Here is a 15,990-nt window from a genome sequence, read left to right on the forward strand (position 1 = left end):
ACCAGGAGCCTGAGATCCCAGAAAGGAGTGTAAAAACAGCCAACGGGAAACAAGGATTACTGCTTTTCTGTAACCAATGAGACACCACAGTTAATGCCCAAGGCCAGATCCCTGCTTAGGACCAATAAGGGCACCGGGTGGAGAGATCCTTTTGTTCAGGATCTGTATAAATAGGGGAAATTTAGGGAAACTCAGTCCAGTGTGATTTACTTGGTTCAACAGAGAGGTGAAGAGAACTCCCAGAACCCAACACAAGGATCACAAGCGGAGAGTTGATTTCTGGGGACACGAGGAGAAGGTGGTGGGTTCAAATCCAGCCTTCTCTGGAGGCATCTGGGGCTCCCCACACCGCGCCGCCCCCAATCTGGCCACAAACTTCCCTGCTGCCTTCCCTCCGGCGGCCGGACCCCGGGGGGGGGGGGGAACTCCCGGGCGGGTCAAGCGGCTGCGGAGGGGCTTGGAGACCCCGGCAGGGAGGCGGGGCGTGTTGGGGGATGCTGGGAAAGGCCCAATTTGGGGAAGGGGGAGCCTCGAGCCCTCCCTCCTGCCCTCCCTCCCTTCCTCCCTTCCAGCCGGCCATTGTCTCCAGGGGAGCCGGGGGCGATCTCTGGGTGGACTCCAGGCTCCACCGGGAGGTTGGCGACCCTATTCTGTGCCGCTGGCGGACGATAGTTGGAGCCTTGCAGGACAAGAAGGTCGGGAGCTGCTGGTCGTCTGAACCCGCCCCAAACCCGCCGGGCAAACGGTGGCCCTTTTGTCCGAGGGGTAAGAGACGGAGGGAGGAAGGGGGGGGGCCGCGGGGTCCTCGGTGCACGTGGGAACCCCCCCCCACCCCCCCACTTCCCGGGCCAGCAACGCCCCCCCCCAGCCTGTCCCTCCCCCCAGTTGTCCCTGGCGGCTGCAGTAAACCACTTTGGCGGCTCAGGATCGCCCAAAGCGTTTATAACTTTTCTTCTTCGTGCTGTCCCGGTGAGCCAGCCTGGTCGTTGTGGTGAGGAGTGCGGACTTCTGATCTGGTGAGCCGGGCTGGATTCCCTGCGCTCCCTCCACGTGCAGCCAGCTGGGTGGCCTTGGGCTAGTCACAGCATTGATAGAGCTGTTCTGACCAAGCAATGATATCAGGGCTCTCTCAGCCTCACCCACCCCACAGGGTGTCTGTTGTGGGGAGAGGAAAGGGAAGGCGACTGTAAGCTGCTTTGAGCCTCCTTCGGGTAGAGAAAAGTGGCATATAAGAACAAATTCTTCTTCTTCTGTAATATCAGGGTTCTCTCAGCCTCACCCACCCCACAGGGTGTCTGTTGTGGGGAGAGGAAAGGGAAGGAGATTGTAAGCTGCTTTGAGCCCCCTTCGGGTAGAGAAAAGGGGGGTATAAAAACCTACTTCAGTGTTCTCTGTGCCTTTCCCGTTCCCCACTGGTTTTGCGTACACCCCCACCCCCAAGATGTCACACCGAGGGGCGGTATATGAATTACATGAATAAATAGATACATAAAAATATTGCTTCACAGCCACAGGTGACCCCAGAGAAGAGGGAGGAGATGGAGGAGCAGAACCCAGAAGAACCTGGAATGGACAAGACAGCAAGCCAAGGCCCCCCTCGCACCCAAGCTGGGAGTGGTGTTGAATTTTGGGAAAGTTCTTTGCCAGAGATCGGTTATCAGGTCATGACAATCTCAGATGTGCAGCGCCAGCGCTTCCGGCACTTCCGCTACCAGGAGGCCGATGGGCCCCGAGAGGTTTGCAGCCGGCTCCACGGACTCTGCAACCGCTGGCTGGAGCCAGAGAGGCACACCAAGCAGCAGATCCTGGACCTGGTGATCCTGGAGCAGTTCCTGGCCCTCCTGCCCCAGGAGATGCAGGGCTGGGTGAGAGGATGCGGGCCGGAGAGCAGCTCCCAGGCGGTGGCCCTGGCCGAAGGCTTCCTCCTGAGCCAGGCGGAGGAGAAGAGGCAGGTGGATCAGGTGAGGGGGTTTCCCTCCAGGTATCTCCAATTCAAGGAACAAAATCTGATCTTACCCTAAACTTTCTGAGATATTTATCCATCATCCAAAGGGGGAGTTTAACAGCCTCCTCCTTCAGCCTCATCTACTAGACAATGTCATGTCCCTCCAGATAACTCCTCAGGGCTGCTGACAGAAGGGTGCAGAGTCTGGGAATGGGGCAGGACCCATTCCTTGGTCTCTTTTCTGTTCCATCTCTTACCCCTCTCCGCCTCTGCGGTTTCAGATGTGGGCCCCATCCACGAAGACAGAAGCCACATTCTCTGAGACGGAAGGAGCATCCTTGGAGCCAGGACAGCTGGCGCAGGCCCAGGATCATGGCCAAGAGGCCCTCTCCTGTGGTAGGGACTCATTTTGCATATAGACGATTGGGGCACCCAGTATTCTTGATGGGCAGAGAGTTCAGGCCAGGAAAAGCGTTATATACTGCTTCACATCACACACAGACTCAGTGCTCAGGCTTAGAGGGGCGTCTGGCAGGCCACTGTGGGGAACCGGATTCTGCGGTAAGGATGGCAGGACATTTGGGGAGGCCCTTCGGGTGCAGCTTGAACTCACCCTAGAATGATTCTCCCAAAGTGCTCAAGTGACATCACCAAATGTGATGGCGACGTGAGATGCAGGGTCATTTCCACACACCTCCTCCTTTTCCACCACCATCCCAGACTCAAGGCAGAGATAGAAGGTGCTGAGTGAACACAGGGAGAGTTTTCAAACTCCTGAGAAGGGAGTGAAAGAAGCCAATGGAACAAGGAGGTCACAACAAACCCCCTTCCTTCCTCTGTTGTCTCACCAGCAGGCAGTGGGGAGATGCTGTTGAGCCACCAGCTTTTGGGAGGAGTGGAAACGGCTGCGTTACTTCCAGTCCGGGTAGGGGAGATGAGTGGGGGACGGCCGGGGTCCCCCTCCTTTCTCAGGGCGCTTTTTGCTCCTGCAGTTTCTAAGTGTTGTCCGGGGGAAAGATCCCCTGAACGCCACTCCCTTTACCCATCCCAAGCAAGGCATCCTGGCCCCTCCTCCCTCCCCGTGTGCAATCTCTGCCTGGTGTCATCTCTGAGGAGGGAACCTGCCTTTTCTTCCAGGGGCCCTTTTCCTTTGAGGAGGTGGCCGTGTCTTTCACGGAGGCAGAATGGGCCCTGCTGGATCCGGGCCAGAGAGCTCTCCACAGGGAAGTCATGCTGGAGAACTACGGGAGCGTGGCCTCCCTGGGTAAGGATTTTTCATAAGTTCAAAGGTGTGGATGATGCCTGGATCAAACTATGGAACAGCAGCACATTAATTTGAGGCCTTTCTGGTTACTTGCCCAGGGGCCGTCACCCCAGCCAGAGAAGGTGTCCTGGCTTGAGGCCAAGGGGAAGAGAGGTCCTCCCTGGAAGGGGCCAGATCCTCATTTCTCTGGTGAACCTTTACAACACACCCTTCCCCCTGCATGGGATTACAGACATCTGTTTTACCAGCAATCTGGAAATGAGCCTGTCAAAACCTAAACCTGGATCCCCCTGGGTCACTGCTCATTTGTCCCTGAGCGGCACACATTTCAGAGAGCACAGAAGTGAAGTAGAACTTTTATAAAGTCTTAGTAATATTGTAAAAGCAAGACTAACCAGCGCAGTTTCTATAGCTCACCAACATAAAACCAAGAAAAGCTGTTCTATCTAATACTTGAAATACCTCTTATTAGATGGTACCACTTGTTGCCACATAAGTATCTGTAACTTAAGTTAGTCCACATAAAACTATCACAGTGAAGAAAATACAGTGTAGTACAGTGGCATGAACATAAAGATCACATGACTTCCTTGTAGTCTACACTGATATTAAAATTTCTCCATCTCTACGGTCAAGTGGTCTAAATCAGGGGTAGTCAACCTGTGGTCCTCCAGATGTTCATAGACTATATTTTCTGGCAGGGGCTCATGGGAATTGTAGTCCATGAACATCAGGAGGACCACAGGTTGACTACCCCTGGTCTAAATGACCCGTCCAAGGGTCCTCTCTGACCAAGTTTTCCTGAGATTGGCAACACCCTCCCAATCCCCCCCCCTCCGGGTTACATATATTTTTATTCTGAAAGAAAAAACAGAATACAGCATAATAAATGAAACTTGGATTTTAACATGAAATTTTTCTTCTGCATCTAGAAGATTGTTTTAAAAAAAAAAGCTTTAACTTTTCATAATCTAAGTTAATCTTTCATCACACATTTTGTTATTTAATATTATTGTTTTTGCTCAGCATCAGATCTATAAATCTGGCTGATCTTATTTTGGGATCTTATCTGCATCTAGAAGATTAATTATTTTTTTTAAAAAAGCTTTAACATTTTATAAGCTAAGTTAATTTTTCATCACACATTCTGTTATTTAATGTTATTGTTTTTGCTCAGCATCAGATCTATAAATCTGGCTGATCTTATTTTGGGATCTTATTTAATCCATTTTTTCTAATTTATAGACATATTTAATTATTTCCCAAAATTTAGTCTCCATGGGGATACTTACGTAATGGTTATGTCTCTCTGGCCGGGTGAATGATATCTGGGATTCTCTGTGCCTAAGTAGATTCATGTGGGGAGCCGCGAGGGGGGGCAACTGGGGGTTAAACCAGGGCTCTGGGCAGTTAGCATTAGTCTTAGCAAGGCTTTTGGGTAGCCAGCATCATTGTATCTTCAATACAGAGATTTTCCGATCAATGGAGTTGTCATCTTGTTGAGAGGAATGGGCTGGAACCTCACAACCAATTTTTTTCCCCCAATGGCCCCTTATTTTACAAGTTTAGCATCCAACTTCAAAAGATATTTATAATTCAGCTCCACAAGACGTAAATGATGTCCCACTTCAAAGAGATATTTTTAAATCAGTTATTTCCCAATAATAACGGCCAAGATATATCCAAATTGCTCAGTTTCCCCCCCCAGTAGTTTAATATGTACTAACAAGTATGTGTTACAGCTCCAGCTCATTAAAATTGGAGGGTTAGAATGTCTGCTGGGCAAGACCTAAGCTGTTGCAGTTGAGGGGATGAAATATATTTAAGTACTAGATACTCTGGAAAGGTAGGGCAATGATTGCTAAGATCAGTCCTTCTCTCCTGCAGTCACTTAGAGCCAGTTTGGTGTCGTGGTTAGGAGTGCGGACTTCTGGCAAACCGGGTTCGATTCCCCGCTCCCCCACATGCAGCCAGCTGGGTGACCTTGGGCTCGCCATGGCACTGATAAAACTGTTCTGACCGAGCAGTGATATCAGGGCTCTCTCAGCCTCACCCACCCCACAGGGTGTCTGTTGTGGGGAGAGGAAGGGAAGGCGACTGTAAGCTGCTTTGGGACTCCTTCGGGGAGAGAATAGCACATATAAGAAACAACTCTTCTTCTTCTTCTTCTTCTACTTAGATACCTTATGAACTTTGCCTGCCCTCCCAGGTATTAATGAGGTCTCTCTCTTTATCCCAACAGAGGAACATGAGAGGAATGAGGAGGGGAAGGAATTTGTTCAACAGTTGTCATCAGATCATAAGAATGAGAACTTGAAAGAAAACATCAGGAATCAAAGCAGAACTAAGAGAAAGAATTGCAGCCGTGTGGTTGAGAAGTCAGATGGAAAACAGAGCAATGTACTTTTTCCAAAGCAGAAGGTCATGAAGGCAAATACATCCATTCAGCCTGAAAAATATTTCAGATGCAGATCACAGCTCCTTGCGCACCAAAGAATACACAGAAAGGGAAAACGGTTTAAATGTTCAGAGTGCGGAAATAGATTCAGGTTCAGTGGTGAGCTTCAAAGGCATCAGAGAACCCACACAGGGGAGAGACCTTTCGAATGTTCAGAGTGTGGAAAGAGATTCAGTCAGAGCGGCAATCTTCAACAGCATCAGAGAACTCACACAGGGGAGAAGCCTTTTGAATGCTCAGATTGTGGAAAGAGATTCAGTCAGAGCGGCAATCTTCAACAGCATCAGAGAACTCACACAGGGGAGAAGCCTTTTGAATGCTCAGAGTGTGGAAAGAGATTCAGTCAGAGCGGCAATCTTCAACAGCATCAGAGAACTCACACAGGGGAGAAGCCTTTTGAATGCTCAGAGTGTGGAAAGAGATTCAGGCAGAGAGGCAGTCTTCAAAAGCATCAGAGAACTCACACAGGGGAGAAGCCTTTTGAATGCTCAGAGTGTGGAAAGGCATTCCGTTGGGGAAGCCATCTTCAACAGCATCTAAGAAGCCACACAGGGGAGAAGCCTTTTGAATGCTCAGAGTGTGGAAAGACATTCAGTTTGAGAACCAATCTTCAACAGCATCAGAGAATCCACACAGAGGAAAGACATTCCGTCGGAAAAACGATCTTCAGCTGCATCTAAGAAGCCACACATTTGCGTCAGAGAACCTGGGATTTTCTGCATGCTGAAGAGTCTGTAAAGTGTGCAGAGGGGAAGGAGCAGCCCTGCACTTGGGTCAGTGAACAGTTCCTACCAAGAGCCAGCTTGGTGTCATGGTTAGGAGTACAGACTTCTAATCTGGCATGCTGGGATCGATTCTGCACTCGCCCACATGCAGCCAGCTGGGTGACCTTGGGCTAGTCACAGCACTGATAAAACTGTTCTGACCGAGCAGTGATATCAGGGCTCTCTGAGCCTCACCCACCCCACAGGGTATCTGTTGTGGGGAGAGGAAAGGGAAGGTGACTGTAAGCCGCTTTGAGATTCTTTCAGGTAGAAAAAAGCGGCATATAAGAACCAACTCTTCTTCTTCAGTAATCTCAGGGCTCTCTTAGCCTCACCTCCCTCATAGGGTGTCTGTGGAAAGGGAAAGGGAAGGCGATTGTAAGCCGCTTTGAGACTCCTTTGGGTAGAGAACCACCTCTTCTCCTACTTGCTGTTGCCTTTGCATCCCCAGCACAATTTGCTAGCACTGGCCTTCGTCTGGGGGGGCCTGTCTGGGTCTGCAAAGGCGACACCGTTCTCAGTGGAACAGGTTTCCGCGGGAGGTGGTGGGTGTTGGAATAGGCAATGTCTGGTGCACAAAATTAAGAGGAAGTAGAAGACCCTGATGGGGGCAGCAAGAAGACTTAGAAAGGTCAGAGAGTTCAGGACCTTTCTATCTTTTAAGTGTGCCTTTTGTCTGTCCCTAGACTGATACTCTCAGGGCAATTTCCTCTTTCTTCACGAAAGCTTCTCCCAGGTAGACATGTAGACAGCTCTATCCTGTTTCTCTCTGTACTATCAGAAATGTCCTTCCATAAATAAACCTTTCGTTTCTCCTTTAACCTAAAATATACTGTGTGCGTGACTTATCCGCTCTGCTAACAGTGGGTTCTCTGGAAATGTTTAAACAGAGGCTGGAGAGCCCGGAGAGGCTGATTCTGTGAAGGCTCAAGGGGGAGGCAGGTTACAGTGGATGAGTGATAGGTGAGTGTCCTGCACAGTGCAGGAGGTTGGACTAGATGACCCATGAGGTCCCTTCCAATTCTATTCTATGATTTGAAGGCTTCTACAAGGGTGGCATTTTGAAGTATAAATATTTTAATTGGGGGGCTCCAAGAGATATATTTGCATACTTTCCATTAGTGTGGGAGCCTCTCCATTCACCCACAGTGACCCCAATTCCATGCCCCCCCCCAAAAAAAAAAACCCCCAAACAAACAGTAGAATCACTGACTAGTCTGGCCTGGAAGAAATTCGCTTCCCAATCCAAACTGTATACTCACCAAGCCACCAGTGTGCCAGTTATCGATCTGAATGCTGATCCCAGCACCTCAGTTGGAAAAGACCAATGAGGAGCATCACCTTAGACAGCCTCACCCTTCCTCAGCACCCTGGCAAGCAAGAACAAGAGGCTCGCTGCCACTGGTTTTGGAGGGAGTGGAATTGCCACATGACTAAACAGCCACCAATAGCCCTGTGCTTCTTGAATGTTTGCACTCCTTTGAGAGCCTTGCAAATTGGCAGCCCTGACCCCATCCTGTGGCAGAGAGTTCAACAATTTCATTGTGGTGTGTAAAGAGGCGCTTCCTTTTGTCTGTCCTGGATCCCCTTCACCTTCACAGGGTCCAAGAGTTACAGGAGACGGTCCACCACCTCCTCATGCATAATTTTGTAGACTTCTACCATGTCTCCCCGCACTCAGCTTTTCCCTAGACCAGGGGTTCTCAGCCGTCCTAATGCCGCGACCCTTTACTACAGTTCCTCATGTTGTGCTGACCCCCAACCATAAAATGATGCAAGGGTTCTTTCACAGAAATTGAACAAAACTGAACAATGGCATGATGATCCATTGTTCATAATTGTATATAGTTCCCCCCCCCCCCCCGGGTTTCTGAGTTCAGTTCAGTTCTGCCTTTTATATCACCATGCCGATTCGCTCTTTCCTGGTGCTCCAAACAGACGAACGCTCTATCTCGATCTACCCCGCAAGGTTGTTGTGTGGATGAAATGGAAGAGGATCAGCCGAGCACGGGCGCCTGCAGGAGGAACAGCAACAGTGGTGCCCCCACCCCACCCCGTGAAGCTGTTCAGCCTGCTGTGAGCCGTGTGAATAGGTAGTTCGACCCCCAAAGGGGTCCCGACCCCCAGGTTGAGAACCACTGCCCTAGGCTAAAGAACTCCTGATCTTCATAGGGCAGCCACTCTTGCTCTCAGGGGTCACAACGCTGGCCTCAGTTGACCCTGGGCAAGGACAAACATATAATCTGTCCGGAGGGTCTTTTGAACATGCACCTGACCTCACCCCAAATTGCAGACCTTCTAAGCCACCCCCGTTTGCGTGCCGTGCTTTCCACATTTAGGAAAGCTCCTTTGATCTCTCTGAGGACAACAAAATGTACACTGTGCCCACATCGGGGCCATTTCCTTGCCACCCTTCTGCCACCCCACAGCCATTGCACTTAAGGCTTTGTAAAGCTACAATTCACTGAAATGTGGGTATAACTTGACATTAGTCATTGACTATAAATATTAAGGCAGGAGAGCAGACGACTGAGAGGGGATCTGATCACCATCTTCAAGTATTTAAAAGGCTGCCATGTAGAGCAGGGGTAGTCAACCTATGGTCCTCCAGATGTGCATGGACTACAATTCCCATGAGCCCCATGAGCATTTGCTGGCAGGGGCTCATGGGAATTGTAGTCCATGAACATCTGGAGGACCACAGGTTGACTACCCCTGATGTAGAGGATGGAGCAGAATGGGACCGACCAGAACCAATTGGATGAAATTAATGCAAAAGAAATTCCATCTAAACATCTGGAAGAAGTTCCTGACAGTTAGAGCGGTTTCTCCGTGGAACAGGCTTCCTCGGGAGGTGGTGGGTTCTCCATCTTTGGAGATTTCTAAACAGAGGCTGGAGAGCTTCTGACGGAGAGGCTGATTCTGTGGAGGTTCAAGGGGGTGGCAGGTGACAGTGGGTGAGCAATAGGGCTGTGAGCATCCTGCACAGTGCAGTGCAGGGGGTTGGACTAGATGACCCTGGAGGTCCCTTCCAACTCTATGATTCTATGATAATTGGATGTTCTGCGTTTTGGAAACGTCTGAAAGCAGGCCGTGGTCCTCCCATGTCTTGCCCCTGAGGACACACAATTCATTCCTCCGTCCCCAGCCTTCAGCTGCTCCTCCTCCTGCTTGGTCCCAACCTTCCCCGGCACATCTGGGGCCAAAGGCTCCTTCAGGCCTCCTCAGCCTCCCCTTGTGGCCTTCCACTCGGCCGCCTCTTTGGGGGCATTTCTGTCCAGAGCGTTTCGAGGGCCTCCTTGGTCCCCTCCCCTCCCCCCTTCCAACTGCCATTCCCCAACCGCCATTTGGCTTGTGAGGGGGAAAAAATCGAAAGAAAGAACCCCTCCGCCAATCAGCACCGCGCTGCATTCTGATTGGCCCTCCTCGGCCAATAGGAGGCCAGCCTTTTGAACCCCGTCTTTTCCTCAGACTCCCCTTCTCAGTCGCTCCCTTTGAAGCTTCCCCTCTTCCGGCCCGCGGCTGCGGGTGATATTTTCTGACCCACGGAGCACTTGTTGTGTTGTGTGTGTTGTGTTGTGGCTGCACTTGCGCCACTTGCTCCTGGCCGAGATGTTGGGAATAAACGAGCCGGTCCTGGCCTCTTCTTGGCCCGTTGGACCAGGGGTAGTCAAACTGCGGCCCTCCAGAGGTCCATGGACTACAATTCCCAGGAGCCCCTGCCAGCATGCTGGCAGGGGCTCATGGGAATTGTAGTCCACGGACCTCTGGAGGGCCACAGTTTGACTACCCCTGCGTTGGACCTTCAGCCCAAGCCCCGGCCTGGCCTGGCGAGGATGGGGTTAAAGCCCCCCCCCCCAAGCCTCTTCCTAGAGCGGGCCGGAGGAAGGGCGACGGAGGCGGCTGTAAAGGCCGCCCAAGCAGCCAAGCCGGAGCAAAGAGGGGCGGCCGCTCGCTTGGGGTGGGTGGTGGGGCTTTCGAGCAGGGGCGGGGATGCATTTGCAGGACGGGGGGGGAGAAGGAAGCAGAAAAGCCCCCTATGTGCGGGTTGCCAGCTCTGGGAGGGAAATGTCTGGAGGCTTTGGGGGTGGAGCCTGCAGAGGGTGGGTTACTCCCCCCCCCCGTCCGGGTCCAGCAGCCCTTTTGTCCGGGGGAGCTGAGCTCTGCCCCCTGGAGATGAGCTGTAATTTCAGGGGATCCCCAGGTCCCGCCTGGAGGCTGGCATCTGTAATCCCCCCTGGCTCTCTTTAACCACTACACCAAACTGGCCCTGTTATTAGTTCCGAACTGTATTTCAATGATTGTTGAACATTTTAAACCAAGTATGTCATATGCAAATTGATTTCATAAATATTTGTTTTCGGAATGGCTGCATATTCACATGCATGGAGCCAAGGATGGAATTTTTGCTTCTGCCAACTTTCTTTCTTGTTCCACTTTATGCCTCTTTTGAGAGCCACTGTGGTGTAATCTGGGGAACCTAGTTTGATTCCCCACTTCTCTACATGCAGGCAGGTGCGTTATCTTGGGCTTTTCAAAGTTCTCTTAGAACTGTTCTTGCAGAGCAGTTCTCTCAGTTCTCAGCCCCACCTACCTCACAGGGTGTCTGTTGTGGGGGAAGAAGTGGACTGGTGATTGTAAGCCACTTTGTGTGTGTAGTCAGGAATCATAGAATGATAGAGTTGGAAGGTACCTCCAGGGTCATCTAGTCCAACCCCCTGCAGAATGGAGGAATTCACAACTACCTGCTCATCCACAGTGACCCCAATTCCATGCCCAGATTATGCCCCCCCATAATACACACACACACAATCCCTGGCCAGTCTGGCCTGAAGGAAATTTGCCTCCTGACCCCAGAGTGGCGATTGGCATTTTTCTGGGCATGCAAGAAAGGGCCACAAGACCCAAGGTCAGACACAACCCCTCTGCCCACCCACTTACAATCCACCTAAATTTACAGAATCAGCATTTCTGTGAGGTGGCTATCTAGCCTCTGCTTAAAAACCTTTAAGCAGAGAAGATCGGAGAATTGCTTGGTAGCTGGGCAAGGGCTATTTGGAGGTGATTTGCGTTGCCTGCCTCGACATCATGACCCCTGGGGTTCCTTGGAGGAACTCCATCCAGGTCCTTGAAGGTCTCACATCCAAATACTAGCCACGCTGGACTCTGCTTAACGTCTGAGAACAGACTTGCCTGGGCTAGCAGGGGGCAAGCCAGCTCTTTTTCTTCTTTCCCCCTGGGGGAAAAAGCATTTGATGCTGTCTAAGAAAATCCTTCTGTTCATCCTTTTCTAGCCCACAATGAAAACGGAGGCGCAGGATCCAGCAGGTCCCGCACCAAGGATGGGATCCTGCAGTGAAGAGAGAGCCCCTCATGCCAACCAAGAACTCTTGCAAAGGATCCCTAAAAACCAGGTTAAACAAGAACCAGACGAGGGTCTCCTTCAGTGTGGGGAAGTCCAGGAGCAGGGATTTCTGAAGGCAGTGGAATCACCTCCTTTGGCCTGGGAGCTTCTGCCGTCCCCGGAAGAGTCTGTCCACTGGGAGGATGCAAGCGGATTTCTGGTCTCCTTTGAGCAAGTCGCTAAAGCCTGCCGGTGGCCCAAGGAAGAGTGGGTGACCCAGCTCCTGCCAGCATTGAGTGGGGAGCCTGAACGGGCCTTCCATAGGCTGCCTGCCCAAGACAGAGCCGATTACAGGAAGGTGAAGGCAGCCATCTTGGTGGGAGAAACCCTTCATCGGGAGACGCTGCGCCAGCACTTCCGCCAATTCCGCTACCAGGAGGCTGAGGGGCCGAGAGGGACTTACCACAGGCTGCAGGAGCTGGGCGGCCGGTGGCTGAAGGTCCAGAGGCACACCAAGGAGCAGATCCTGGAGCTGCTGATTCTGGAGCAGTTCTTGGCCATCCTGCCTCTGGAGGTCCAGAGCTGGGTGAAGGAGCAGAGCCCAGAGAGCTGCGCCCAAGCCGTGGCCTGGGCCGAGGAGTGCCTGCAGATGCAGCAAGAGGCCGAGAGGCAGGAAAAACAGGTGAGGGGATTCCGCTGGGGTATTGGGGGCCCTGATGTGGGAATGTCGGCTCTGCCTGCCTCAGAGTAGAAGAGCTGCCCTGCCCTCTGGAGTGAGACTGTTGCCCCTCTGTGCGTCTTGAGGACCATCTTCCACCGTTTCATAAAGAACTCTATTGTCCAAGAATGGCCTTTAGCACAGTTTTCATATCCTAAAAGTGGGACAGGATGCTGGACTAGATGGGCCACTGGTCTGACCCAGCATGGCTCTTCTGATGTCCTTAGGAAGGCCTCAGCCTCTCTGCCCTGTTGCTGGCCGTTCAGAGGAACTGGTTGGCTGTTGTGTGAGACAGGAGGCTGGACTAGATGGACCACCATTCTGACCCAGCAGGTCTCTTCTCTTGTTCTTACGACTCTAGTCTCATTCCAGGTGCTGATGCCGTTAGGGGAGGTGGCTGTGATTTTGTCAGAAGCCGAGAAAGCTCCAGCAGGCGTTGAAGCCCAGCTGCGTGCTGAGGTCAAGGAGGAAGATGACGAAGGGACCTGCCTTGTGGGTAAGGAGGGGTCTCTCTTATTCCTGTAATCTGGGGTGCTTTGAGGTGCCTTCCCCATTTGACCTCAGGTGTGGCCAGTCAGGGAGCTCAGGGGACACTTAAGGCCCACCAATTCTTTGTACGGAGAAGCTGGCCTCTAGTTTTCCAGGCAAGCCGAAAAGGGAAATGTAGAAGCAACATGTGAAGTTCTCCATTGCACGCTAGAGGGTGCTTTGTCCAAGATGGGCCTGTTACAAAATGTGTAGGTTGCCTCTAAAACGGTTCCCCAACATGGCGCCCGTGGGCACTTTTGCTGGTGCCTGCTCAGTTTTTTACAAAGTGTGGGGGGGGGGCAATTGTCAAGCAGGGCTTATTACTGACTGTCCTCATTCCAATGGAAGGGGCTTCTTCGGTTGCTGGCGTTTCCTCAGTCAGGGTGTGGCTCCATTACTCCTTCAGGCTCCCTTCTTTTTATTCCCTCCACACACCTTTGTTTTCTTCCTTTCTTTTTATTCCCCTTCTGCAATTTTTTTTACCAAAGCCAGGAGAAAGGTATTGTTTGGCTCCACCTCCTGTGGCAGCCATTTTGAGCTTGGCACCGCCCCGCGTGGCAGCCATTTTGGGGTGGCACAGCCCACAGGCCAATAAAAACTGAAGACCCAGATCTCAAACAAAGTATGCTCTTTCCTATGTTACTTATTCGTATGTGAATACATGGCAGCTGGGGATGCCAACCTCCAGGTGGGACCCAGGGACTCCTAGGAATTGTCCAATGACAACATGGAGGAGGAGACCTTGGGCCAATCACAGTCCTCTCAGTGCTCTCTCAGCGCCACCTACCTGTTGTGGGGAGAAGAAGGGAAGGTAATCGTAAGTCACTTACAGTCACATGAGACCTGCTAGGTAACCTTGGGCCAGTCACAGTTCTCTCAGAGCTCTCAACCCCACAGTGTGTCTATTCAGGGGAGAGGACGGGCAGAGAATGGTAAGCTGCTTTGAGGCTACCAAAAGCAGGGTACAAAAAAAAAAAAAACCACCTTCTCTTTTTTTTTGGCAGGCCAGGGATGGTTGACTGTGAACCAGGGGGAGAAGTCGGCACCAGGAAATTCAGGGAGAGCTGGATTATTTGAAATGCCCCTGGGAAACACCATGGAAACTGGGCCCCACTGTGGAGACCAAGAAAATGCCCCTCATCTGACAAGAGTTGAGTTCCCTCAAGAAACCCGCCTGGGGGAGACCGTGGGAGGGTCTCTTCCTTATGGAGGGGGCTACAAAGACCCGGGAGACATGACAGTCCAGCAGAGGACCCATAGTAGCAAGAGACACGGCGCTTACGGTCCTTGCCGGAAGAGCTTTGGCCCTAGTGCGAATGCCGTGAAGTACAAGCAAATGCGCAAGAGGGGGAAGCCCCACAAGTGCTTGGTGTGTGGGAAGTGCTTCCTCTACAGCTCCGGCCTGGCCACCCACCAGCGGATCCACACCGGAGAGAAGCCGTACCAGTGCTCGGAGTGCGGGAAGACCTTCATCTGCAGCTCGGACCGCAACCGCCACCAGAGGACGCACACGGGAGAGAAGCCCTATGCCTGCGCGGACTGCGGGAAAAGCTTCCGGCAGAGGTTCAGCCTCAGCCGGCATCGCCGAGTCCATTCCGGCGGGAACCCGGATGGCGCGGCTTCTGAACCCAGGGAAAGCTCTGTCGGGAGCTGAAAGATTTGGGGGGGGATTCGCGGGACTGAATCCGGTTCAGTGAGGGAGCTGTAGTGGGGGTGGAGAGGAAAACTGAATTCAGAACATTATTAAAGCGAAAAAGGAATGTATCACCCGTTCCCTCGATCCCGGTTGGGATTTGGGCTGGATAAAAGCTCTTATCGGCTCCAGGCCCAAAAAGGGAGGCCAGAACTTTGAATTGTCAGAGGTTTTCTTGGCCAGAGCAACTAGAGGAAGGCAGGAAGCAGTCCCTGATGGCAGCAGAGGAGAGGACCCACAGTCATGGCTATAAACTATGTGTAGAATGGCACCTTTTCAGAGTCACAGTTCAGCAGTGAAATTGGCTGCCCATGTGGGGGACTGGACTAGATGGCTTTTACAGCCCCTTCCAACTCTATGATTCTAACTGGCTGTGTGGCTGTGGCCTGGTAGTTTTAGCCCCTGATGTTTTTCCAATAACTTTGGCTGGTATCTTCAGATGAAGGATGTGACAAGATGGGAGTTTAGCATGGAGAGAAGCTTGAGGCTGATCCTGCATTGAGCTGGACTAGATGGCCTGTCTACCCCCTTCCAACTCTGTGGTTCTATAATTCTATCAGTGCTTTGATGATACCCTCCCTTTTTTACCACCGAGAAACCCCTGAAATGTTCTTCAGGCTTCAAGAAACTCAAGAGAGGTGGTGTGATTGTACAGAATATGGTTTGGAAGCATAGCTGTGGACATGGCCACCCGGGGCCCATTCCCTTCCCACCGGCTCCAGGCTCATCATTGGCCATTTTGGGCATGACCATATCACCTGATAAATGTTAACAAATTAACTTCCACCCATTCAGGAAGCCTTTCCAGGACTGTCAAGAAAGCACAGGGTTTCACGAAATCCCGGTTTAAAAAGCCTGCCCTACATTGTTCTTATTGTATTGTTAATATAATGTTTTGCATCCTTTATTTTGTAGATTTGTTATAAACCATGATGAATACAGTTTTATTATACAAGAGCAGGATTTTAATAAATAATAACTTTTAATGATTTGTAGGCCAGTCTCCTTGATGCCACAGCCTGTCATCGCTCTATAAGGAAGAAGAAGAGGAGGAGAAGGAGGAGTTGGTTCTTATATGCCACTTTTCTCTACCCGAAGGACTCTCAAAGTGGCTTACAGTCTCCTTCCCTTTCCGCTCCCCACAAGAGACACCCTGTGAGGTGGGTGAGGCTGAGAGGGCCCTGATGTTACTGAAGAAGAAGAGTTGGTTCTTATATGCCACTTTTTTCTACCCGAAGGAGGCTCAAAGCGGCTTATATTCACCTTCCCTTTCCTC

General features: G+C 51.5%; 1 protein-coding gene across 1 annotated transcript; it reads left to right on the forward strand.

Moving 5' to 3' along the window:
• Nucleotides 1-479: 479 nt before the first annotated feature.
• LOC143833824 (uncharacterized) lies at nt 480-15,703 on the forward strand. The gene is made up of 10 exons (XM_077330049.1): nt 480-695; nt 1,509-1,961; nt 2,227-2,341; nt 2,797-2,870; nt 3,083-3,209; nt 5,452-6,344; nt 10,195-10,392; nt 11,726-12,457; nt 12,866-12,989; nt 14,026-15,703. The coding sequence occupies exons 1-10, from the start codon at nt 495-497 to the stop codon at nt 14,673-14,675; spliced, it is 3,567 nt and encodes a 1,188-aa protein (XP_077186164.1). The 5' UTR covers nt 480-494; the 3' UTR covers nt 14,676-15,703.
• Nucleotides 15,704-15,990: the final 287 nt, after the last annotated feature.

Source organism: Paroedura picta, chromosome 3, assembly GCF_049243985.1.
Source record: "Paroedura picta isolate Pp20150507F chromosome 3, Ppicta_v3.0, whole genome shotgun sequence".
Lineage (NCBI taxonomy): Eukaryota > Metazoa > Chordata > Lepidosauria > Squamata > Gekkonidae > Paroedura > Paroedura picta.